The following is a 24,930-nucleotide window of genomic DNA, read 5'->3' on the forward strand; positions in this document are numbered from 1 at the left end:
AGAGCAGGTCCCTACATGTTTCTCTAGGCTGACTGTATGTAATGAAACGCAGAGACTTGAGAGAATGTTTTGCACTGTTAAATTAATCAAACAAGGATGCCATTAGATGGATGAGGCTCTAATGCCACTGTAGCCTATGTAAGCAACCGAAAATCTAAGTTTGTAAATATCTCAGTGTTAAGAAATCACGAGGCTAATTACAACCACTCTCAAACAGCCAATTAGGCTTTAAACTATAGACAAATAACCTTTCTTTGCTTCTGCACTTTCTCTGTATAAGCCTAGCCCCTGGCTCCTGTCAGCCAGGGTTCCCAAACACTTCTGGTTTGGTGCTGCCCCATTCGAATCAATTCTTGCTAAAATAAATTCATAAAAATTTCAATATGCCTCAGTTTACCATTTAACAGCACCATCCTTCGAAGTGTGCGTGTGTGCGTGCATGCTTGTGCGTCTGATGACTTAATAGTAAGACTGGGTTCTTTAGGGTAAGGAATTGTGTTTGCAGTCCTTTCTAAACATTTTGAATTTGTAATATACAATTGATTAAAAGTTAAAACATTCCAAACATTCCAATTAAGAAAGAGACCATTTAGGAGGGCAAATATCCCCAAGGTTTTTTTTTGGGGGGGCGTCAACTTGAGCCCTTAAACGTTTAGAGAGGTAACTGTAATAGCTAAATGTCTACTTGTATTACTTAACTTATTTTCTTATACATCCATGTTTAATACCACATTATATAAAAATATATTAGTTTAGAAATATTGCTTATTTCCATACCCACATTTCATTAAACAGTTTTATTCAACCTTTTCACATGCATTTTCAACATCACTGTCTTAATTGTCACAAGCGCCTTTTTTTGAGCAGTTTTCAACAACTTTCATTTTCACTTCCATCTCAGTGCCTCAGAATACAGCACTTTTAAAATTTTACTTTGATGCTATTACATGTTACTGGAAATTTATCCAAAGCCTAGGTACTCTTTCACATAACATTAGAACAGTTATTATTTTCATTTGTCCTTTATATGTGAATTAGAAATCTCCAAAGCATAGCCATTTATTTAGTTAGTTTTTAAAGTGATTTCTTAAAAGCCTTGTTTACAAGACTTTCAGTACTTCCAAATATGAAGTTCTACTTCAAGACATAACTACCAAATTTCTTTGTGTTTTTACTGATTCATCTAGGTGACCTCAATAAGTACTCAAAGCTGGGATCCATTTAGGCCAATTTCCAACTAATGCATTTTCCTGAGAAACTGTTTTTCAAAATAAAGTTGTTGAGAAAGAATTCTGAAATAGAGACTTCATAGGCGTTCTGACATAAGGTAACTCATTTTTTCTGACCTTACACTGGGGCAGGCATGAGAGATGCAGAGAACCAGCAAAAAGGTAAAGAGGCTGAACTGCAGATCAAGTGCAAAACAACTTAGGAGAAAGTTTAACTGGGTGGAAGCAGGGTTCCTGGCATATCAGCTCCCCAAAGCGCTAGAAGCTGGAGACCCCCACTGGTTTGGGGTCTTCCCGTTGATTTACTTCACCTTTTCTAACCTCAATTCTCAATTCCATCTCTCTTTGTTTAACCTCACCTTTTAACATTGCCAGATTGCACCCATAGCTTTCTTATCACCCAGGCTAATGTGAAGGTGACTCCCTATATGGTCCCTCCCTGCCTATAGGGCATGTCGTGTGGATTCTGACGTCTCTCTTATCTCTCCTCTGTTCACTCATTACCTACCCATTAATACAAAGGTAAATTAGGAGACGGTCTATGCCGGCCTCTGATTTCCCGTGCCTTGTGGAATTTCTCTAGTCCAAGCCCCTTATCTCCTCTCCTATAAGTGCTTGTTCTGCCTTGTTTTTTCTGGTAGCAGTCTCTGCCAGGCCCAAGATTCATTCGGCACCATCACCAGCTAGCAGCTCACTAACTCTGCCAGCTCATTCCTGTGCCCAGTCTCAGAGACCGGACTTATCTGCTGGTCCAGAAGGAATTCAGAGACCAGAAACAGTGACATATGACCTATGTCATACCAATAGAGATATGTGATTAAAAGTGCCATAAATAAATTGTCAAAAATAATTTCTCACAGTTAATAATGGCAAAAGATGTCACTTGTTACTTCTAGCATTCTAACTGCAGCAGCTGATTAACTGCTTTCCTTGCAATGGCCCAGTAACCTAGAGACACGTTAAGTGTGGCCCTAGCTCTACAACACAAAGGTGAGGAGCTACAGCCCTAGGTGGTGGAAAGAACAAGCAGGTTCTCATGAGAAGCAGGTGAAACTAACCCCTACCCAGGGCCAGGTTAAGATATATAGTAGCCCTAAGGATGAAAATGTACAATGCCCTTCCTATATGTAATTCAAAATTAAAAGGCAAAATTATCTGTGGTAGGTTAATAACTGTTCTCAAAGATACGCCCATGTCCTCATCCTTGGAACCTAATGACTGATGCCTTATTTGGAAAAGAGGTCTTTGCAGATGTGATTAAATTAAGGATTTTGAGATGAGATTATCCTGGGTTATCTAGGTGGGCCCTAAATACCATCACAAGCACCTTTATAAAAGGCAGAGAGGTTACACATACATAGAAGAGAAAGATGTGTGAAGATGAAGACAAAGATTGGGATGATGTAGCTTCAAGTCAATGAATGCAGGCAGACACCAGAAGCTGGAAAAGCCAAGGAACAGATTCTACCTGAGAGCCCCCTGAGAGAGTAAAGCCCTGCTGACACCTTGATTTCAGACTTCTGGCTCCAGAACTGTAAAAGAATAAACTTCTATTGCTCTAAGCCACCAAGTTTGTGGTAATTTGTTACAGCAGCCATAGAAAACTAATACACTAACCCACGAAATAAATATAAAACAGTCCAACAAAAATGCTGGGTTTTTTTCCTCCCTAGTTTAACTCCTTTATTGCTTTCTTTATGCAATATTAACTCTAGAATTTTATCTAGCTCAATTTCTAAGTTAGGGAGAAGTTTACTGAACAAGCTTCAATGTGGACTAGTAGCTTAAAGCACATCCAGATTCCAATAATATATTTGAAAAAGTATTTCATGATATTAATGTGGACAAGATGGATATAATCAGATCTAGCTGATATCAAAGTTGAGTGAATTTATAACTGAATAAACAATTCTGCCAAAAGGTACTGGTAAATACTTATGGATGAAACTTCTGTGCATCTTTCTGCGCTGAGACACAGAGCGTTCTTCTCAGTCCTGTTCTGTGCAAGATTTTCATCACAAATTTGGATGATGATAACAAGCTGATCTGGTCAGCAGATGACATGGAGGTGCTCTGCTATAGAGAACAAAAAGGGCTCTTGACAGGATGAAATGATAGGTTGAATTTAAAAAGATGTAACTTAATATAGACATATTAAAAGTCTCTAACCTAGATTTCACAATTTAACTGCATGGGTACAGAAAAGGAAAAATCTGCTATAAACTCCCTACATAAAATAATAATAAAAAATGATACGAAATGCTACTGTGTCCCAGAGATATAATGATAGATATAGATAGATAGATGATAGATAGAACAATGTTTCTCACAAACGTTGTGGGGAAGGATCAAGACAACCTGCACAATTTGCAGGTCCCAGTGCCAAATGAAAATTCAGAGCCACTTGCTTAAAAATTAAGAGTTTTAAGACAGCAAGAGCAGAGCATCAATCTTTCTAAGTGTGATTACACAGACTGTACACCCATGGAGTCAGCCCTACACTGGTATTATTTTACACAGTACCCATTCATATAGGAATCTGGCTTATTCAGTACTAAGACTCTAGCACAAGCCACAGAGACTGGAACAGAAGAGTCATTCACTGGATATAGATATTTGTAGAATGAAAAAATGGCTAAAAAGAAAGAGTGATGAATCTGTCAACATCTTATTTACTAAGTAGACAAATAGCATTTTATCCTGGAAAGGGAACAGACTTTAATTGTAAGAAAAATTTCCAGTGTTTAGAGAATCTTAGGATCTAAAAAAGTTTTACTCCCTCAAAGCTATTTTTAAAAATAAAATCATAGGAAAATTCTAAATATATGAATTTGTCAAAATTCTCCTATGTACTGTGGAAAATAGTTTCAAATCGAAAAATAGTTATATAGAAGTCAAAGTAAATAAGTAAAGTTCCTTAATGCCCCCAAATAGGTTCCATGGCCTGTTGGAAACCCAGAAAACAAACTAACAAAACAGAAAATCTGTAAATAATGGCACAAGACAGATCAATGTTGACATTCCATTTGTATTTCTGCATAAGTTGTTTCATTTATGTGGAAAAGCTTACAGTTTAGTTTTTTAAGAACTTGCACTATACTTGTATAATCTTACAAAATAAAATCTAATTATGGAAATGTCAAACATGACAAGCTTTTAAAAATGTGAATGAAATATCTAAATGTTTTTATAAATTCAGTTGCTAAATAACCAAGTTTTGAAATACTAGGGATGATAGAAAAGAAAGCTGAAGAGACACAAACCTAAAATGATTTCATTTGCAAAAAATGAAAGAAAATACTTAATATTTAAACTAAGGAAAATTGTGTAGCTATTCTATTTGATAATTCTTATCCTGTTTTACAAGATATAGACATAGCATTTATTAGTGCAATGTTACTTCAACTGATTTCATCAGTATATATTTTTCAAATACACAAAGATAATAAAAATACCAGCTGCAGTGCAGAAACACTCTAACAAGCTAATCTTACTTGCATTATGAAACGGCCACTTAAGATATAAAACAAAGATCAGCAAATTTTGCTAAGACAGAAAATGAGAAAAACAATTGCATGTGGGAAAAATCTGATTTAAATATTGATATTAAGAGTCATTGATGGGGTTTCCCTGGTGGCATAGTGGTTAAGAATCCTCCTGCCAATACAGGGGACACAGGTTCGAACCCTGGTCCGGGAAGATACCACATGCCACGGAGCAACTAAGCCCGTGCGCCACAACTACTGAAGCCCGCGTGCCAAGAGCCCGTGCTCCGCAACGAGAGAAGCCACTGCAATGAGAAGCCCACGCACCGCAACGAAGAGCAGCCCCCACTCACCGCAACTACAGAAAGCCCGCATGCAGCAACGAAGACCCAACGCAGCCAAAAATAAATAATTTTTTAAAAAAAAATTATTGATGTAGTTTATGACATTGCAAGGTCATGCTTAAAGTAATATAAAATAATATTTAGTTATTCAGTAAAAGGATTCTGTCTTTAATCTAGAATTCTCCACGTGTAAATGAGAGAGATTACAAATGGGACACTGAAAAAGGGTCCCACAAGCAATAAATTAGACAAACGTATAATATATACCCTTTTGGAAATTCATAATCACTTTAGCATATTAATAGGGTTTGAGTAGTCCTACAGTAAAGATACTTATTTAACTTTGTTTAACCCATAATGTCCAAAATTTATTTGAACTCAGTACCCATTTTTAGGTAGGAGGGAAGTGTGGCTTGTTTACTTGTTTTGTTTTTTCATGTAAAATTTCATGTAAAACATTTTGGGATGGTGGTATTTTCTGGAGTTTACTTTGAGAATTGCAGCTCTATACCAATCAAACATGAATAAGTAGGAATATTGATTCTGCTTACATTTAGTGTTTAGGAGTTTTCATAATTTATTTTACAGTTAAAGTGCATTTTTTTTTCTGCAAAGGCAATTTTTATGCAAACATACTGTCCAGAATCAGAAAGTTAATACCCTTGCCCCTTACTCTTGGCCATATCACATTTTGAAATTTGTGTCTGGTGCAGGACATTGGCTGACTGTAGTGTGATACCAGGTTACCAATATGGGTAGTGGGGACGTTTGAAACCATTCTCAAAGATGTATAGTTGAAGGACTGCAAAGGGATTTAGGGCACGATTGTTGCTGTGCCACTTGTTGACCTTTTGTCTTTCAGCTCTAAACTCACTCTTCCATATTCTACTTTGTGAAGCCAGGGCTGGGACTCTGCGTATTTTATTTCTCTTTAGAAATAAAAGAGCTGGAAATTTAGCCAGCTGGAGTCCTTGTAGATTTAGCCAATAGTGGGTGCTGAAGGAAGATTGGAAGGCAGGTGGAAGGGAGAAGGATTGGACTCAGACCTGTTCTCTTGCTCTCAGTGTCACTCTAGCCATGACACTTCACCTGGCAGTAGCAATGGACCCCAGCAGCAGTTATTCCCAGTTACTAAATTCTTTCTGCATGCCCAGAATTAGTTTTATCGCTTTTAAAAGCAGTTGGTTGCATAGCACAGTATTAAGAGCACAGGCTCTGGAGGCAGACTGTGGATTTAAATCCCAGCTCATTCTCCAGTTGTATAACATTGGGCAAGTTATTTAACATACTAGTCCCTTATTTTCCAGCCCGTAATCATCACACATTTACCCTGTTGGGATGCTATAAGAAGTTAATGAGTTAATATGCTAAGCATAAACTCTATAGAAGTTGTAAGGTCGGATCTTAACAAACGGCACCGCAAAACAGAGGAAAGCTTCAAGTGAGCTTTATTAGGGAGCGCTCCCGGGCGAGGTTCACTGGTCCGAGAGAAAGGGGCCAGAGAAGTCGCACCCGGGCGAGGGTTGGGCAAGATTTTATAGGGGAAGAAGGGAAAGGGGTGTGGTGAATCTGGGAGGGCGCAGGGTATTCCTTATTTGGTGGTCTTTTCGGGTATCCTGGGGGACCGTTAGTCCCGCCCCTCGAAAGGCGGGAAGGCTGGGCTGGGTTCAAAGTCCTCAGGTCAGTTCCTGGAACTGGGTGGTCCGGAATGTCTCCAGGGCAGTTTCTGGAACTGGGTGGTCCGGAGAATTTCGGTCTGATGCAACCTGTGAATCTGATTGTGTTCCCCGGCCTCGGGCCAGTTGGCCTTACAGAAGTGTTAGCCATTATTAGTGTGTGAAGCAAGAACTGTCCTACTTCTGCTAAAAGTGATGGGGAGATGGTGGATTCAGATTTTAATAGAGGGAAGAAAGTTTGAAGGAAATGCTGAGGAGTACTAAAAAGAAAGAGGTAGTGCAACATGAAAGTGGTAAGCAGCGATGAGGACCCAGTTTAATCTGGAGATCATGAATATGTATTGTAGCCATCTTCAAGATTTCCCCCCCTTCAGCCCGGTTATGGACCTGAAGACAAGTAGTTGGATGGATCCAACTGGAAACTGTGACGGAAGAACAATGAGGTGTTGGAATTCAGAACCCTGAGGATAAGCTAATGTGAGGGACCGTGGAATCTAAGCTAGATGTGTTAGAAGGGAAGGGAACTCCCTGGAGAGAGAGTAGAGAGTTCCGGACTGGAAGATAGAAAATTGGTGTTATGTGGGTGTTTGAGCGACAGAGCCGGAAGGATAGGGGATTGTGGTGACCTGACATCCCTAGTTCCACAGATGCTCTTCCGAGGCTAGGAACTCTACCTACCCGGCACTGGGATTGGAAGACAGCTAAGGGAAAGGGCGGGGCCCTCCCGGCCAGGATAAAGAGAATTGTGACGGGACCGGGTGGGGCTCGCGGGCCGTAGGTGGCGCACACGCGAGGACTTGGCGGGGGTCCGGCAGTGGGCGCCGCGGCGCTGCGAGGCTCTGCAGAATGTGCCTGTGCTGCAGGGAGGACGACGCTGTCCAAGTCAACCCCGTGAGTCCCCCCGGGCCCTCTGCCGCCCTGGCGCCGGCCTCCCCCGTGGGAGGCCACCTCGGCCGCTCGCGCTGCTGGCCTTTACGCGGGGGTTGGTGCTTTGGGGTTGGGAAATCCCGGGTGAAGGAGGCAGACTAATTTCTGGGCTGCAGGACCCACCGGGAGGAGGAAAAGCCCCACCTCGCACCTGCTGGGGGCCAGGCGCGTGCAGTCATCTGTTTGTTGAATGACTTATTGACCCAGCATGACAATATTCAGTACCAACAGAAACATGAATTTTTGGATTTCTTGTACATCCTTTCCTTCCAGAATAAATCTCAGTAGTCCCGGTAATGTGGTTCATAGCAGGTTCTTTCTTCTCAAAATACTATCTCATCTTCCACCCCAATGTTTACTTTGATGCTCTTATTCTGATCCTGCCTCTTGCAGTTGGGATAATAGGCATCTATTACATAAATAGAAAACAGTAGCATAGGCTTCCTATTATAATAACTGATTTTTCTGTTTGCTCATGAGTTTTATTTTATTTTTTAATTTTACATGTTATGTAGGAAGGCTCAAAATGGCATTATCCTTCAGACGTCACTGAAAGGCAGGTAATGTTTAAATAAATAATTATGGTTAATTCAAAAGTGTGACTTTATCTTGTCCCTTTATGTGTGATCGTCCCTAATAGGACAAAAGTTCTATCAGCTAGACCCTTCTGTGTTATCTTTCTTGAGACTCTAGGATCTTGTGACTACTATCAGAATGAGTCTTAACTAGGATAACCTAAATGGTTTAATATTCTCCTTTTTTTAATGTAACATGTGATACATACACAAGGATATATGTAGCATACATAATTTTACAGCAGGGTAACAAAATATACCTCCAGTTTAAGAAAACATGAGTATCCTTGAACTCATCTAGGAGCCGCTTCCTTACTCGACCTCCCTGTGTCTCTCCCAGAGGTAACCACTACCCTGAATTTTATTTTTATCAAGCTAATCTCTTTCTTTAATAGTTTATCACATACGTGCTTCTAAAAGGATATTGTTTTTCTTGGTTTTGAACTTTATAAACATAAGATCACACAAAATTCATTGTATGATTTATTCTTCCTTTTTTTTAAAAAATAAATTTATTTATTTATTTTTAGCTACGTTGGGTCTTTGTCACTGTGTGCGGGCTTTCTCTAGTTGTGGCGAGCGGGGGCTACTCTTTGTTGCGGTGCGTGGGCTTCTCACGCGGTGGCTCCTCTTGTTGTGGAGCACAGGCTCCAGGCGCTCGGGCTTCAGTAGTTGTGGCACGTGGGCTCAGTAGTTGTGGCTTGCGGGCTCTAGAGCGCAGGCTCAGTAGTTGTGGCGCACTGGCTTAGTTGCTCCGCGGCATGTGGGATCTTCCTGGACCAGGGCTCGAACCCGTGTCCCCTGCATTGGCAGGCGGACTCTCAACCACTGCACAACCAGGGAAGTCCTATTCTTTCTTCTTAACATTGTTTTCTATTGTCCATATTGTGCACTATTGTGCACAGTTAATGAAGTGGAAATAAAGAGTAAATAGTTTCATTTGAAAACTCTACTGAGGTGGGACTTCCCTGGTGGTCCAGTGGTAAAGAATCTGTTCTGCAATGCAAGGGACGCGGGTTCGATCCTCGGTTGGGGAACTAAGATCCCACATGCCATAGGGCAACTAAGCCCGCGCACGCCACGACACTGAGCCCACGCATCTCAACTAGAGAGCCTGCATGCCACAAACTACAGAGCCCACATGTCCTGGAGCCCGTGCGCCACAACTAGAGAAGAGAAAATCCACACGCCACAACTTAGAGAAGAGATAAAACCCTCGCACCACTACTACAGAGAAGCTCACGCGCCGCAAGGAATGATCCCGCACGCCGCAACGAAGATCCCACGTGCCCCAACTAAGACCACAAAAAAAAGAATACTGAGGCTCCAAAATGTTTTCTTCATCTATAAATCACACATTTGCAAAAAGTTTTTTTCCTATTTCTATGTAAGCTGTATGCACTGATTGTGTTTATCTTTTTTTATGGACACAAACCAAAAATGTTGTCAGCATGCTATGCTGTTAACATTGTAAATGTCTTCTTTCCTTTTAATTTTCCCAAAGTCCACAGATAAACGTATTGAGCGTATGCAAAACCTAAGGAAACAGAAGAGGAAATTTAGTAAACGTTTTTCAAGGCCTGCCCCTATTCCAGAACCAGGACTCCTAATAAATGTAGAGACTCCACTAAAACGAACAGATCCTTAAATGCAAGAGGCATCCTCAATTTTTCATTTATGGAACACTCTAAATTTTGTTTCTTTCCTTTCCTTTGAGAAATCAGTAACTGCAGTCTGGGAAGATACCTTAAAACTCCTCTAATCAATTTCTCATCTGTTATTTAAATCTCTTTTGTAGTTGTCTCCTGGAGATGATGTGGTTTAATGGAAAGAGTGTGGTCTTTGAAACCTCAGTGCTCTGGATTCCAGTTTTTCCTTTGCGTATATTATCTGACTCCCTAAAGTTATTCACTTAAATCTTCTGGGTTGTATTATTTGGACAATAAATCACAAAATCTCCTGCCAAATAGGTTTTCAGCCTAGGCTTGAACCCTTGGCAACATCAGAAAACTCTACCTTAGCTTATATTCCATCTTTGCATACCTTTGACAAGGATTTAAAAGTTCTTCCACATAACATGGTTATATTGCCTCCATGAGCCTTTTACATGTGGTACCAATTACACGTCTAATAGCCAGTCATAAATCCAATGGCCCTTCCACTGGAAAGTCCTTCAGATATTTGAAGAAAGCTGTTACTTCCCTTCATATGCAGACTTTTCTTCAAGGTGAAAATCCCCAAATTTCCTCATCCATTCCTCTTCCACCTTAGTAGTGAGCCCTGGCCTTATTCAGGCAACTTCCAGGATCAGGATTATATTTCATTATAGAAAGATTACAGAAAGATTTGGGAAAAGTTATATTTCTGATCATTAAGATTTTTTTTCTGTTGGCTTTCTTTTTGAAAGAAAATATTTTATAAGCCCAGCTAATGGATAGCTATGTCAGTTTGGAATTTCTAACTTCATCTCCTTATAAGAGAAACTCAACTGCAATGGTTTAACCAAATAGGAGTATTTTTTCTTCCAAAGGAGAACTCCTGACCTAGGTGGTCTAGGGTTGATAGGGTGGTTTCAAAACTCATCGAAGAAGTCTCAGGTTCCTTCTGTCTTTTTGATCCTTCACACTTTTCACATGATTTTTATTCTCATTGTCTCATAAAAGCTTCTACATAGGTAGAGATTGTGTCCACATTCCAAAAGAAAAAGATACAGGACAAAGGGCGAAAAGTATACACCTGCTGAATCGGTTCTTTTTGATCAGGAAAATAGCCTCTTTATATGTATGTATGTATTATCTTGTTTGTGGTGATGGTTTCACGGGTGTACACGTGTCAGAACATTTAAAAGTGTACACTTCAAATAAATATGTGCAGTTTATTGCAGGTCAACTATACTTCAATAAAGCTGATAGACACTCCCCCGCACAAACATATATATGTGTATATATATATATATATATATATATATACACACACATTTTATATACTATTACAATATTATACAGGAGATTGTTTACTGCCCTAAATATCTCCTGTGCTCTATACATTCATCCCTTCCCTCTTCCCTCACCCCTCTCAAGCCCCTGGCAATCACTGATCTTTTTGCTATCTCTATAGTTTTGCTTTTCCCAGAATGTCATATGGTTGGAATCATACAGTATGTAGTCTTTCAGACTGGCTTCTTTCACTTAGTAATACGCACTGAAGTTTCCTTCATATCTTTTCATGACTTGATAACTTTTTTTTAATCCATTGTATGGATTCATTCACCTATTGAAAAACATCTTGGTTGCTTCCAATTTTTGGCAATCATCGATAAAGCTGCCATAAACCTTCATGGGCAGGTTTTTGTGTGGACATAAGCTTTCAACTCATTTGGGGAAGTACCTAGGAGCACAATTGCTGGCTCATATGGTAAAACTGTGTTTAGCTTTGGAAAAAAACTGGCAAAACTGTCTTCCAAAGTAGCAGTATCATTTTGCATTCCCACCAGCAATGAATGAGAGTTCTCTGTGGCTTCTCATCCTTGGCAACATTTGTTATCAGTGTTTGGGGATTGTAGCCATTTAGACAGTTGTGTAGTGATATCTCATTGTTTTAATTTGCAATTCCCTGATGATATGTACTCTTGACAATCTTTTCATATGTTTATCTGCATCTGTATAACTTTTTTGGAAAGGTGTCTGTTCAGACCTTTTGCCCACTTTTTAACTTTTTTTGTTGTTGTTGAGTTTTGAGTCATTTGTATATTTTGGATACCAGTTCTTTATGTGTTTTGCAAATATTTTCTCCCAATCTGTGCTTTGTGTGTTTTTTTTTTTTTTCTTTCTTTTTTTGCGGTACGCGGGCCTCTCACTGCTGTGGCCTCTCCCGTTGCGGAGCACAGGCTCCGGACGCGCAGGCTCAGCGGCCATGGCTCACGGGCCCAGCCGCTTCGCGGCATGTGGGATCTTCCCGGACCGGGGCACGAACCCGCGTCCGCTGCATCGGCAGGCGGACTCTCAACCACTGCGCCATCAGGGAAGCCCTAGTTTGGTTAATCTTTCTATCCCTTTTCCAGTGCTGATATCTTGTGCCATTGATCTCCTCCTTTTGTGCCTTGCCCTCAATACCAAACCATTTAGGGCATTCCATTAAAAAGCTCCTTTTTCTTTCTTGAGCTACCAGATGTGTCTTATAGAAATATCTACAAAATGTTCTTTATCAATTATCCCACCAACTCACTTGAGCTTTCAGAGACAACTGAAATGTCTCACAAATAAATACAAATATAAAAAATAAAATGCATGATCCATGAAAAGCCTGAGCTCAATCTGGTACTTAGTATTCATTGTCGTTAATACAAAAATTCTGGAGTTATCTTCAGAACATCCACATATTTTCTTTTGGCAGTACTAGGCAGTCATGAAAGTTCTGATATTCTGTAAAGGAAAAAATACACGCTTTTCCCGAAAAAAAGAACGTCAGGGGCTCAAAGGTCCAAAGTATACACTATCCTAGTGTTTCTTCTATATATTGACCAAAATATATAATACCTCCTATTTAAGCTCAGGCTCTCCCTGCTTCTCAAATGTGGGCTAAGATAAATTTTGTTTGGTTTAATTTCCAAACCATTGTGGACTGATCATTCTGTAACATACAATCAAAATGTTATGGCAATATCAAATTATTATAAACAAACATAAGTGTTTACTCAATTTCTCTACTAATCTTGTTGCAAAGTAGTAATGAATGTAAGATTAGCACCAAAACCAGACCACACAGGATAACACTACTTTATACATCTTAAATGGTTTGGGATGAAAATAAAGGTCTGAGTCCATACGTACAAGTCCTTTATTAACATGGATTGTGCCCAGTAGAACAGAAGATGCAGGATGAGGCTAGAGCACTCAGTTGTGTTGTGAAAAGTTTGAAAAAGTAGTTTTTGTTTTCATTTTGTCTGTTTAAAATCTCTATAACAAATGTTTTCTCCTAATTATATAATTATAATATTCATGCATATTAAAATTATTCTGAAATATTATTTTAAGGTTCAGTTCTTCCTAATAGTGATATACATAATCTTTCCATTTTCACTTATTTGTCCCTCTTGTTCACTTCATTTTGGGTCATTTCAAGACTTCAAACACTCAATAGATGCGTACAACATACCTTCTCAGTCAATCACATACCATAAGACTTGGGAAGAAAAATCCTTATGCTTAACATCTCTGTCAAATTCATTATGTTCAGAAACGCCTTTACTCTTTCTCCTGATTGTTAGTTTTGGTTTCTGCAAATTCTTTTTACTTGTAGCATTTGTTGCTTGACTCGTAGAAAAAAATGTTTATGTCATATTTATTCCCAGATATGATTTATTTGATAATAGTGCTTCTCATATCTGGCTTCTATCTGAATGTGACCTTGTTTTAATTTAGAATAGCATTTCTAGCTCTTTATACAATTCTTTTTGTATAAGAAAGGCTTCTCTCTCTGAGACTTTTCCCAGAGGACTTACAGTTTGTATAAACTTTTCCTTATGTATATTTTGATTGAATTTCTTTTTCTTTGTGTATTTTAATCTCTTCTAGTGGACATAAAGCTGAAGTCTGTATGGAAGAAATCATGCCAGAACAAAATATGCAGATTTCTAACATCAAGTGGCATTTTGTGATTTGACTTCGTTTGAAAAATAAAGACAATGCTCTGACATTTCTGCAAAATAAACAGTGCAACCATTTAACATCCAAGCTACAGGGTCTAGAATTTTATTAAATACCATATCTTACTACCACTTTCTTTTCTGTGGTAATTTGAGATTTGCTTCTTTTCAACAAATAATAATATGCATAAGCCTTTGAAAATGATGTATTCATGTTTAAATTTTTACAATTGGATTTACAACTTATTTAGAGATTTAGAGTTATGATTTAATAATAGGGGGAAATAAATTTCCTCTGCTGTATATTTATAATGACTTGTGTTTAAACAAAATGTTTAAAATCTTTAAACAGTCCTAGGAGAGAGTTTTCTTTTGTTCTGTTCTGTTTTTTATTGAAGTATAGTTGATTAACAATATTAGTTTCAGGTGTGCAATGTAGTGATTCAATATTTTTAAAGATTATACTCCATTTAAAGTTACTATAACATATTGCCTATATTCTCTGTCCACATAGTGGAAACTATGTGTCTGTGTGTATATATTTATATATGTGTGTTGTAGAGGTGTGGTATTGCCAATATTAATTTGTAAAAGGACTCTAATTGGCTTAAAGGAAATTAAGTGCTTATATAAATACTCAGAAATATAAAAGAAAGTAACCCAAATGAATTTTAGGATCACATGATCTAGAATTAATAGATTAAATGAAATAGATTTAATTTAAATGAATGAAAACAAGTTTCAGTTTGTTGGTTTAATTAATACAGACATTTCTTTAGGGTCATCAACATTAAGTATAATATTTTTATTGTACCTAGGTTTACTAGAAATCAAATAAGATCTTATCCCCATTACAAAATTTGTCAGCAAGAAAAATAACTTGATATGATGAAACTTTTAAGTAAATTAAATAAGAGTTTTAAGCGAACTCTTTAGGAATAATTATGTTTTAAGTATATCTATCGAAAATAGGTCCTCCAGATTTTTTTTTTTGTATCTTGAAACTGCTAAATTAAGTTCAATGATGGCAATTCATTGAATATCCAGATCATTTCCAAATAAGATACTGAAATATTAATTACCAAACATAGGTTTCCTTTTACAGAGAAACTAAAGATATTTAGGACTATTGATAAATATGTAATATTTAGGACTATTGATAAATATTTAGGACTATTGATAAATATGTAATAAATATGTAATATCGTATACTAACGCATATATGTGGAACCTAGAAAAATGGTACAGATGAACCAGTTTGCAGGGCAGAAATAGAGACACAGATGTAGAGAACAAATGTATGGACACCAAGGGGGGAAAGTGGCGCGGGGGTAGTGGGGGTGGTGGTGGGATGAACTGGGAGATTGGGATTGACATGTATACACTGATGTGTATAAAATAGATAACTAATAAGAACCTGATGCATAAACAAATAAATAAAATAAAATTCACAATAAATAAATAAATATGTTTGGTGTCACACTGAGACATTTTCTTTAAGGAATCACCTGTTTTTAGAAACTACAAATAGTATTCACAAGTTTGCCTATCTACAAAATGCTAATGTACAAGTTCATAAATTGCTTACTCCTTAGTTTTCACTAGAAACTAAGTTTTTTGAGGTTAAGAATTATAATAATTAAAATATGTAATTAAAACTAGTAAAAATTAATAAGGAAAACATCTTTGTATGGGAAAAAGAAGGTATAAAGAATGGAAATGCGTTTTGTTAAGGGAAAAGAAAGTAATTTTGTCCTAAAGCTGGTTATTCCTAAATGGGAAAGAAAATAAGGGACAAATTAATGTGGATATAGAAAGTTGTAGAAGATTGTGAGGGGAAAAAAAATGAATCTTTAGAAAGCCATTCTATGTGTGGTCAGGAGTGATAAAGATTAGAATCAATTTAATTGAGTAAATTAATTTTATTATGAAAGGTAAAGTGGTACAAAACCTGAATTTGGCTTTCTCTCTATTAAGAAGACAAAGTTTTCTTAAAATATTGATTTGCTTTGGATAACTGACTGCAAAGTTTCTTTACCTTTAACCAGTAATCTGTTACAACTTTTGACATTTGCTTTTGAAATGTTTTATTGTCACTGGTTAAGTAATTAAGTATTGTTCTACTGTGACATACAATCCTATGTGACCAAGAATTTGGAAACCTTTTCGATATTTTTGAAAAACTTCCCAAATATCAAATTCTAATCGAAGTTATTTTGACTTCTAGCTAACTCTAGGATGCTTCAGAGAGGATACCCGAAGCATCTGAGAAAGAGAAATATTAAACAAATTAGGCTTATTTGGTATGTTAAATTACATGGGAAGCATTATCAAATGAGTGCTGATAAACCTTATTTTATATTGTATGGGTAAATGTTATTAATATAGATATACTGGAAATTATATGGAGCTCCTAAAAATCTGGTTATGTCTTAGTAAAATGTTAACAGCCATAATGTTAGTAATTATCTTGAATTGTTGTATGTCACAGCAGTAACCAAGTTTTTTTTGTCAATTGCACTGTAATCAGATCTTCGATCATGTCTTTTTAAGTCCTTTGTCATTTACATATGGTCACTATTTCACTCCCATGCTCTTGCAAAAAATGCTTCATCTTCAAGAGGAGTCATAGAAAGGATTTTTTTGACAGGTGCAGGCTTCTGATAATTTTTAGACCATAGCACTGAACTGGGTAAGAAATTATAAAATTCTAAAGGAAAACTTTGTGGCTTCATAAAACTGTTAACAGAAGATTAAGATCAAGAACCCTGCACGCTTGCATCAATTTTCCAATGATACATCCATTTGGCTGTGAAATTTGTTAACTCATATGTTAATTCATTTAAGTAGATGCCCAGGTGATTCTTATGCCTATTAAAATTTAAGAAGCATTCAATGTAAATATTTCTGAATATATCAAACATTATTATTACTCTTGAATGGATAAATGAATCCAAAGCACCAGAAACTAATAGGAAACTCAACTAAAGGTGCATTCATGAGGCTCAATTCTAAAACACAGTGATGGATTTCACGTTCTGCCCTCTTAACTGAAGTAGTACTGAGTGGCACTTACAAAAAGGGGGCTGACATCAACTTGAAATCTTGGCTTTAATTTCTTGGAGGTCAGAGTCCCTTCTCACAAAAGGGGTAGCATAAACTATCCAGAGTCTTGTCACTCACTTATATAGGGCTAGCCAACTGGGCTAGCTTTGAGGCCATAGCCAAGCTTTTCCCTCTCCTCTGCATGTCGCCCTCAGCAGGTGTTTCCTGGGATCAAGGCCGCGTCCTAGCAGAGCCTCTGGAAGTGTGGGTGGGGCGGCTCCTCAGTGGGGCGGAGGCTAGCTTCAGGGGTGGGGTCCAGGCACGACCAGGGTGGAGGCTGGCATCAGGGGGGCGGAGCCGAGCCCCAGAGGAATGGTGGGGCGGGGGTGGAGCCGCGGGGCGCTGGTGGGGCGCTGCGGCAGAGGAGCGGGGCGGAGCCGAGCCGCCCAGTCACCAAGCCGCCCGCTGAGGGCGGAGCGAGCACCGCATAACTGGGACTCGGGTCTGATCGCGCAGTTCGCACGGCCTGGTCTGGGGCGGACCCAGGAGGAGAATCCCCCAGCCGCGATCCCCATGGGGCTGTGTTTTCCCTGTCCCACGGAGGCCGCGCCTCCTTCGCCGGACCTGGTAAGTAAGACCGCCTCCCAGCGTCCCCGCGTCCGCCCGCCGGCGCCGCGAGCACCTGTTCCCGGAGGGGCGCGCCGGAGGCCCCGAGCTGCGGCCCCAGGACTGGCCGTTGGAAGCGGCGGCACGGGCCGTGGAGCCCGTCGACGGGGACCTTGGTGGCGGAGATGGTGGCCGTGCTCCGAGGGACCTTGAGGTCCTGCCTGCCGGACCTGGGCTGCTGCCGCCGCGTCGGTGTCTTTCTAAAGGCGGCTCCAGCGTCTCTTTACCTTCAGCCGGGTGGCAGAATTGGCAGTTCGTAGGACGCAGGCGCACGTGGACGGTGCGTTGTGGCGGCCATTCCTGGCGATGCGGTAGATGGAGTTAGGGTGCGAAAAGAAATCCTTCTTTCTCCGGGAACTGAAGTGTTTAATCTTGTAGGAGATGTGCATCTTCCTGTTTGTACCAGCTGTTTAAAGAAGGTGATCAATAAAGTCTCGTATATTTCTGCGCTTTATTGGACATTGTATTAATGATTTACCTTTAGTCTTTATCACTTTTAAGGGTTTTTTTTGAAGTATTTTATGTAGTACCGAGTGTACAGTTTGTAAAGTTGCCACGTTTAGCAAATAAAAATATAGGGCGCCCAGTTAACTTTGAAGTTTCAGATAAACAATATATTTAAAAGATACGTAGGTTTGTTCCATGCAATATTTGGGACATACTTGTACTAGAAAGTATTCGTTATTTATCTGGATAATTTCAGATTTAACTAGGTGGTTTCTGGTATAATACATTTATACTTTTTGTAGCTTTCTAATTTTTAACAGCATTTTTACCTTAATAATCCTTACAGGAAGTTGATAACGGAACACCTAAATTCCTCTCTTGTATCTGGCTAAAAATTCGTTGAAGGAAATGAGTTGTTTAGGGAAGTACATTAACTCTTCAGCTATTTGATCATAAATACTAAAAATGACCTGGAAGTTGATATGAGAAAGTTCACCTTGTCTTTCTTGCTACTGTTGCTTTTAAATGTTCTTAATTTTGTTTATCTAGCTATTGATAAAATACCAATCTGCCAGCATTTGTTAAGCCCTTCCTCCTCTCCCCCGCCCCAGATAACCACATTGCTTACTGCTTGAATGTCACTTTATCTTTGAGGCTTTTCTTCACCACCCTACATAAAGTAGATCCTCCACGCTACCATCCACCCATCCTTCCGTTTCTTATTGACCATACTTTTCTTTATATTTCCCTGAAGCACTTACTTCAGTCTGACAGATGTATATTTATTTGATTATATGTGACTGTCCTCATTGGAATGTAAATTCCATGTGGGTGGAAACATTTATCTGTATTATTTCACTGCTGTATCTTCAGCATCTAGAAAAGTTCCTGAGGCATGACAGTTGCTCAATAAGTATTTATCCAATGGATGAAATGAATGAATGAATGTATTGTGGTATGGAAAATGGGGGAATTATTAACACAGCTCCCAAGAGAATGCTACTTACTGTCATATATTTACATAATTTATAACTTATTATTATGAATAATATAGATATAGAAAAATAATATTCACGGTTTCCCAACATGGAAGAGTACATCTCATAAATTTCCTCTAGTCCTTCCTGTCCTACTCAGTAAGATTCACTCACTTCATTCATGAACTTCTTCCGAAAATACCAGCCTGCTTCAAACTCCTTTTTTTTTTTTTTTTTTTTTTGCGGTACGCGGGCCTCTGACTGTTGTGGCCTCTCCCGTTGCGGAGCACAGGCTCCGGACGCGCAGGCTCAGCGGCCATGGCTCACGGGCCCAGCCACTCCGCGGTATGTGGGATCTTCCCGGACCGGGGCATGAACCCGTGTCCCCTGCGTTGGCAGGCGGACTCTCAACCACTGCGCCACCAGGGAAGCCCCAAACTCCTTTTTAATTGGCAGTACCAAACCGTGTATTTCCCTGCTTGTATTATTAAATGTCATTTGTTTTATTATTGCCCTGACTAGCTTGTAAGCTCTTTTTTTTTGAAAAAGCAAATAGATTATTTTATAGGCCACTCTGTGTGTGTATATGTATGTGTGTATGAGATATATAATGTATATATATGATATAGATGTAGGTGTATGTCTCATCATGTGCTTATTTGGAGTGTTTTTAATTTTTTTTTAATTTTTATAAATTTATTTATTTTATTTATTTTTGGCTGTGTTGGGTCTTCGTTGCTGTGCGCGGGCTTTCTCTAGTTGCGGCGAGCAGGGGCTACTCTTCGTTGAGGTATGCGGGCTTCTCATTGCGGTGGCTTCTCATTGCAGAGCACCGGCTCTAGGCATGTGGGCTTCAGTAGTTGTGGCATACAGGTTCAGTAGTTGTGGCACGCGGGCTCTAGAGCGCAGGCTCAGTAGTTGTGGCGCACGGGCTTTGTTGCTCCGCGGTGTGTGTGATCTTCCTGGACCAGGGCTTGAACCCATGTCCCCTGCATTGGCAGGCGGATTCTTAACCATGTGCCACCAGGGAAGTCCTTGAAGGTTTATTGATTGGGAGAATGAAATTCAGAAAGTTGAGTATTTTATAAATGATATAAATAATGGCATTCTTAATAGGACATTTGGGGCCAGTACTATTTTTGTAAACTGTTATATTACCTATAAGATAAAAGTATAAAATATCAAGGATAATGTTTAGTTTTGTTTTAAACCATATTTCTTACACATTTTTCCTAGGAAGAAAAAAGAGCAAAGCTTGCAGAGGCTGCAGAAAGAAGACAGAAGGAGGTGAGAGTAAAAATAAAATTCTACCTTAGATAATTAAATTTGCGTTTTGTTCTCTATAGATATCTATTACTACTAGTATTCTCTAATGAAAATGGTATCTGATATCTTAGAAATTTAAATTAAAGGAAAACATTTTCAAAATGATTTCTGTTTCTATAAATTGGTTTAATGCATTTATGTCATTTAATGTATGAAAATTTCTATACACGTCTTCTGTTATGGGAGATGCCAAGGAAGAATCTTAATAACATTCTTCCTTGAGATGAAATGACTGTGCCTTATAAAACACTGACAGATGTGAAGTAACTTTAGGGGGGAAATGTGTATGGTTGCAAAATACCCAATGAAGAAATCATATGTTGTATGTAAAGCTGTTGTAGAAATAGTCTAATTCTTTGTTACCAAAAATAGACCAACTCCATCCCCTACCCCCCAACTCCAAAGAAAAACCTAAAAGGCAGAAAACAAACAACACCTTTTGGTAACAGGAAATTAATTTTTATTCTTTTTCTACACTCCTTAATAATTTTCCTGAAGGCTGCATCTCGGGGCATTCTGAACGTTCAGTCTGTGGAAGAAAAGAGAAAGAAAAAGGAAAAAATAGAAAGAGAAATGGCTGCATCTGGACCCCCACCAGAAGGTGGCCTTAGGGTAAGTATTAAAATTTACTTAAGGTTTGATTTACCTGGAATTTTTCAAAACTCCAGTAGCAATCCGTTCAATAATTTCCTCGGGAACTGGATTGTCAGAAAATTGTGAATTAATTTAAAAGCATGAACAATATAGATTGGAAGAAGTGTCAGCTTATTTGGACATTCCAACATTCATTGGAATAGATTTGCTTTCTTTTTCCCAAAATGAAAATAGACTTTTCCTGTTTATCTCAACCCTATATCATAATACTTCATACTTATATGATTAATGGCAATCTTAAATGTGTAGAAAACTTAAGCAAAATGGAAGGACACAAAGAAGAAAGTAAAAATCACCCAAATTCAGTGTCATTTTGACAGACATCATTTCTAATCTCATTTTATACTTCAATCTTAGAAAATTGGATTATACTGTAAACTACTTCAAACTCTTTGAGTTTTTTTCACTAAATGATTTGAGATTTTGAGCTTCCCATTGTCACTCATTATCATAGTTACGTTAATGTTAATTTGGACAATAGGGTGTACACAGGTGAGTCTGACACATGCCCATCCCAATAGCAGCAGTTGTAGCTCTTGACACTAGAAATATAATGATGGACAAGTTAAACAACGTCCCTGAACTTGGGGATCTTTACAGTCTTGCAGGATTATAAAGGTTTTCTTTTACATGTTAAAGCTCAGGAGGCAAATGGTTCAGATATTAAGATTTTCTTCTTCCATTTTTAAAGGAAATACATTTCTCAAGGGTATTTGTGAAAAGGACAATGTCCTGAGTTTCATTTATATTTAATTTGTCAGTGATTTATGAGCACTTGTTTAGCTGATTCTCTGTCTTCTCCATTTGGTTTGGTTTTTGCTCTCAAAACTATCTGTATAAATACATATATGTACGTACCACCCCAAGTTGTGGGGCAGGCAGTTCAGGAGCATCCTGAGCAGACATGATTCTGACTCAGGAATATCACATAGCAATAAGATTTATCTGTGTGCATTTTATCGTTATATGTTTCTTCATCTAATCTCATTTAATAAATGAAATTAAAAGAAAATAATTTTTTATAGTTAACTTTTAACAATATATAAAATAATTGGTTTTGATATTAAGGTAAATAACTGACCATTGTGTTTGTTTGTTTGTTTATTTATTTATTTTTTAATATACCCCCATAATAGAATAGAATAAATGTAAAGTAAAACAGTTGGAAGATACAAGGTCAGATATTTATCAGAAGTATAGATGCTTACTTTCAATATTCTGTTGAGATAAAGATCTGTGTCACCAGGTTTACTTCATATAGAGTTCTCAAAGACAAAGAATTTGTGAAAATTAAATTATGGAACTGAAAATGATGCTGAGATCAACTATTTCATAGTAGAAGAAAAAGAAGTTCTGAATGACTTGAAGTCACATATAATGTTACAAAAGGGATACTTTATGTATAGTCAGAAGGTACTTATTTAACATGTTGTAACCTAACAAATTTAACATCAGCTTTTGAACTCTTAAGGGAGAAAGGGGCTTTCTTAATTAAACCCAAAGCTTCTGTGCCCTGAAGCCTATAGATTAAAAATAAATTAGGCCCTATATTTCTTCTTGTCCCTTCAGAAGTGCTCAAAATGAAAAACACCTCAGTGTTAAATTTAGTACCTTTTTTCTTTGACCACCTGCATTGCTCATTGAGAGCATAAAGTGAAGTTCAAAATAAATTTTTGGAGTAACTTTAAAGAGTAACTTTAATGCTCAAACCCTTTGGCCTAGGCTCTTTTAGGGGCTGCTGTCAGGCCTGTTCTACAGGCTGGCCTTGAGTGTTCTGTGGTATAGCTAGATTCTTCCTAACCCGACTTCATAGTATGAGGAAAACATGTCCTTCCCTGTGTTCATGCCCTCCACATATTCATCTCCTGACTAGCTGCCTCTTCCTGGGACACTTGGCATTGGCCATGCTCACTGTGTTCTGGAAAGGCAGAACTTATTTTACGAAGTCAGTGTGATGATAGCATCAGGACACAAAGTAGCATCAGTTCAGGATATACTAGTAGAGGAGTGGTGGCAGATGTCTAGAGCAGTGGCTCATGAGGAGCTTTCAAAAAAGACTGAACCTTGGGTCTGACCTTATATCAATCAGAATCTCTGAGAGTGGGACTTAGCCATCAGGATTTTTAAGCTCCCCAAGGAGTCTGATGTCAAACCAGATTGAGAATCACTGCTGTAGTGTTTGTAACACTAGTCCTAAGAGATATTTTGTGGAAAATAGAATCCCATGGTAAAAATGTTTAAAAATCCTGAATATTGTGTTATATATTGAATTCCTTTCTTAGAGATTAAAAAAGGCACACTATTTAAGTCTGTAAGAAGTTCTAAAATAAAGAAAAGCAAGTTTACTTGGATTAATCCTTAATTTTCAAACTTTAAGTAAAGATTTTTTAAAAATATGTTAAAAAAAAATTCCTTGAATGTACTTGGAAAACACTGCTTTAGAGACTGGTAAATATCTCTGGTAATATCCCAATGGCTTTTTCAGAACTTACTATTGCAGATTTAATAAACTTGATAATCTTAATAAACAGAACACCAAATGGAATAGTTTCTCAAGTTAAGCAAGGAAAAGACTTTGCCAGACCATTATTTAATAATTTCTACCGTTTCTTCGCTCCCCTGCCTCAAACAAGAATTTCTTTATTTTTATTTTGTAGTTTCATTGTTGTTCTTGTTTTGTGATGTTTTGTTTTTCTTTTACTGATTATCAGGTATTTGGGAATCTAGCTACCACTCATTAATCTGCCCAGATATTTTGTTTTATTTCTTTATATTTTTATACCATCATGTATCTTATTTCATACTATAATGTAAAATTTTACTAATCACTGCTACTCACAAAGATCATTTTACATTTGTATAGCCTATATTTCTCTCTTATCTGTTTGTTCACTAGAGTATAGTAACATAACTTTAAACAAAATTTACTTTTCTCTATATTTTTATCTTTTCTAGTGGACAGTTTCATAAAGCATAACACGAGTGGAAGAGTCTACTGCCAATAATTAATATCTGCAGTCAAGCGGACATCCTCAATTTAATTTCTTCTCTTTGAATAAATGAAGATTCAGACTTCGTAATTTTAGTGCTCTTAAATGCAGTGCTTTTTCAAAATTGAATATTGAAAATGCTTTTGATTGTTAGACTTAGAAAATGGCCAGACCTTTCATTAAATATTTATTTTCCCTACATTTTCTCTTCTGCAGACAGTGGGTGATTTGCCGTTTTTTAGTAGTTAAAACATGGGCCTAAATAGTGAATATATATTTATATATTGCATGGAAAAATTCTGCATACATCTCAGATATTAAAGTTTGCACTTGTATTTTCCCTCCTTTATAAAATGACCTAGCTATTTATAGTTTGCCGATTAACCTTATATCTCTTTATTTCATTATATGTGAAGACTTTTGCTTAAACTTATGGACTTAGTGCCTTTAAACTGATCATCAGGGAAAATCTTGAAAAATCATTTGAAGGGCTTATATGAAGGAACACTGTAAATTTTTATAACTTACTAAGAAATTAATATTTGTAGAAAACATTGAATTTCCCCTAATTTATTTTCTACTTCTGTAGCTTATAAAATTAACATACTGTGTTTTACATTATAATACTTTTTGGATTTTTTTTGCTTGCTGAGTTTAAAATTATATATTAGTGGTACCATCAGAGGGCAGTGATGTACTATTATACAGTATCAGATTCAGCTCTATAAAGATCTTTGCAGTAATTGAATGAGTTAAACTAAGAATCTGGATGGGTTAAATATAACAAAGTATAGTGGTAATGTGTTTGTCCACATTTCATAGGTGTTTTTATTCTTTTGTATTTATTAAAGAACGATCATAAGATTTATATAGATGTCAAATTACCAAGGCAAGTATGAATATATGAAAGAGGAATATGTAAGTACTGTATTTAAAAAGGTCTAC

General features: G+C 37.7%; 2 protein-coding genes across 2 annotated transcripts; both read left to right on the forward strand.

Annotated features, from left to right (window-relative positions):
* The first annotated feature begins 7,497 nt into the window (after positions 1 to 7,497).
* CCDC179 (coiled-coil domain containing 179) lies at positions 7,498 to 9,884 on the forward strand. The gene is made up of 3 exons (XM_012536910.2): positions 7,498 to 7,625; positions 8,177 to 8,221; positions 9,741 to 9,884. Exons 1-3 carry the CDS (start codon positions 7,581 to 7,583, stop codon positions 9,882 to 9,884), a joined length of 234 nt encoding a protein of 77 aa, XP_012392364.1. The 5' UTR covers positions 7,498 to 7,580.
* Positions 9,885 to 17,355: 7,471 nt separating this feature from the next.
* SVIP (small VCP interacting protein) lies at positions 17,356 to 24,354 on the forward strand. Its single transcript, XM_012538305.3, has 4 exons — positions 17,356 to 17,552; positions 20,252 to 20,302; positions 20,840 to 20,953; positions 23,951 to 24,354. The coding sequence occupies exons 1-4, from the start codon at positions 17,499 to 17,501 to the stop codon at positions 23,963 to 23,965; spliced, it is 234 nt and encodes a 77-aa protein (XP_012393759.1). The 5' UTR covers positions 17,356 to 17,498; the 3' UTR covers positions 23,966 to 24,354.
* The last annotated feature ends 576 nt before the right edge of the window (positions 24,355 to 24,930 follow it).

The sequence above is a fragment of the Orcinus orca genome, chromosome 8, assembly GCF_937001465.1.
Source record: "Orcinus orca chromosome 8, mOrcOrc1.1, whole genome shotgun sequence".
Taxonomy (NCBI): domain Eukaryota; kingdom Metazoa; phylum Chordata; class Mammalia; order Artiodactyla; family Delphinidae; genus Orcinus; species Orcinus orca.

Excerpts from the sequence above, each read along its gene's own strand:
- CCDC179 (XM_012536910.2), top strand. The coding sequence starts at position 7,581 with ATGTGCCTGTGCTGCAGGGAGGACGACGCTGTCCAAGTCAACCCC. Across the intron at positions 7,626-8,176 it reads ACGCTGTCCAAGTCAACCCC|GAAGGCTCAAAATGGCATTA; the intron begins GTGAGTCCCCCC and ends CATGTTATGTAG. Across the intron at positions 8,222-9,740 it reads CAGACGTCACTGAAAGGCAG|TCCACAGATAAACGTATTGA; the intron begins GTAATGTTTAAA and ends ATTTTCCCAAAG.
- SVIP (XM_012538305.3), top strand. The coding sequence starts at position 17,499 with ATGGGGCTGTGTTTTCCCTGTCCCACGGAGGCCGCGCCTCCTTCGCCG. Across the intron at positions 17,553-20,251 it reads CGCCTCCTTCGCCGGACCTG|GAAGAAAAAAGAGCAAAGCT; the intron begins GTAAGTAAGACC and ends CATTTTTCCTAG. Across the intron at positions 20,303-20,839 it reads CAGAAAGAAGACAGAAGGAG|GCTGCATCTCGGGGCATTCT; the intron begins GTGAGAGTAAAA and ends ATTTTCCTGAAG.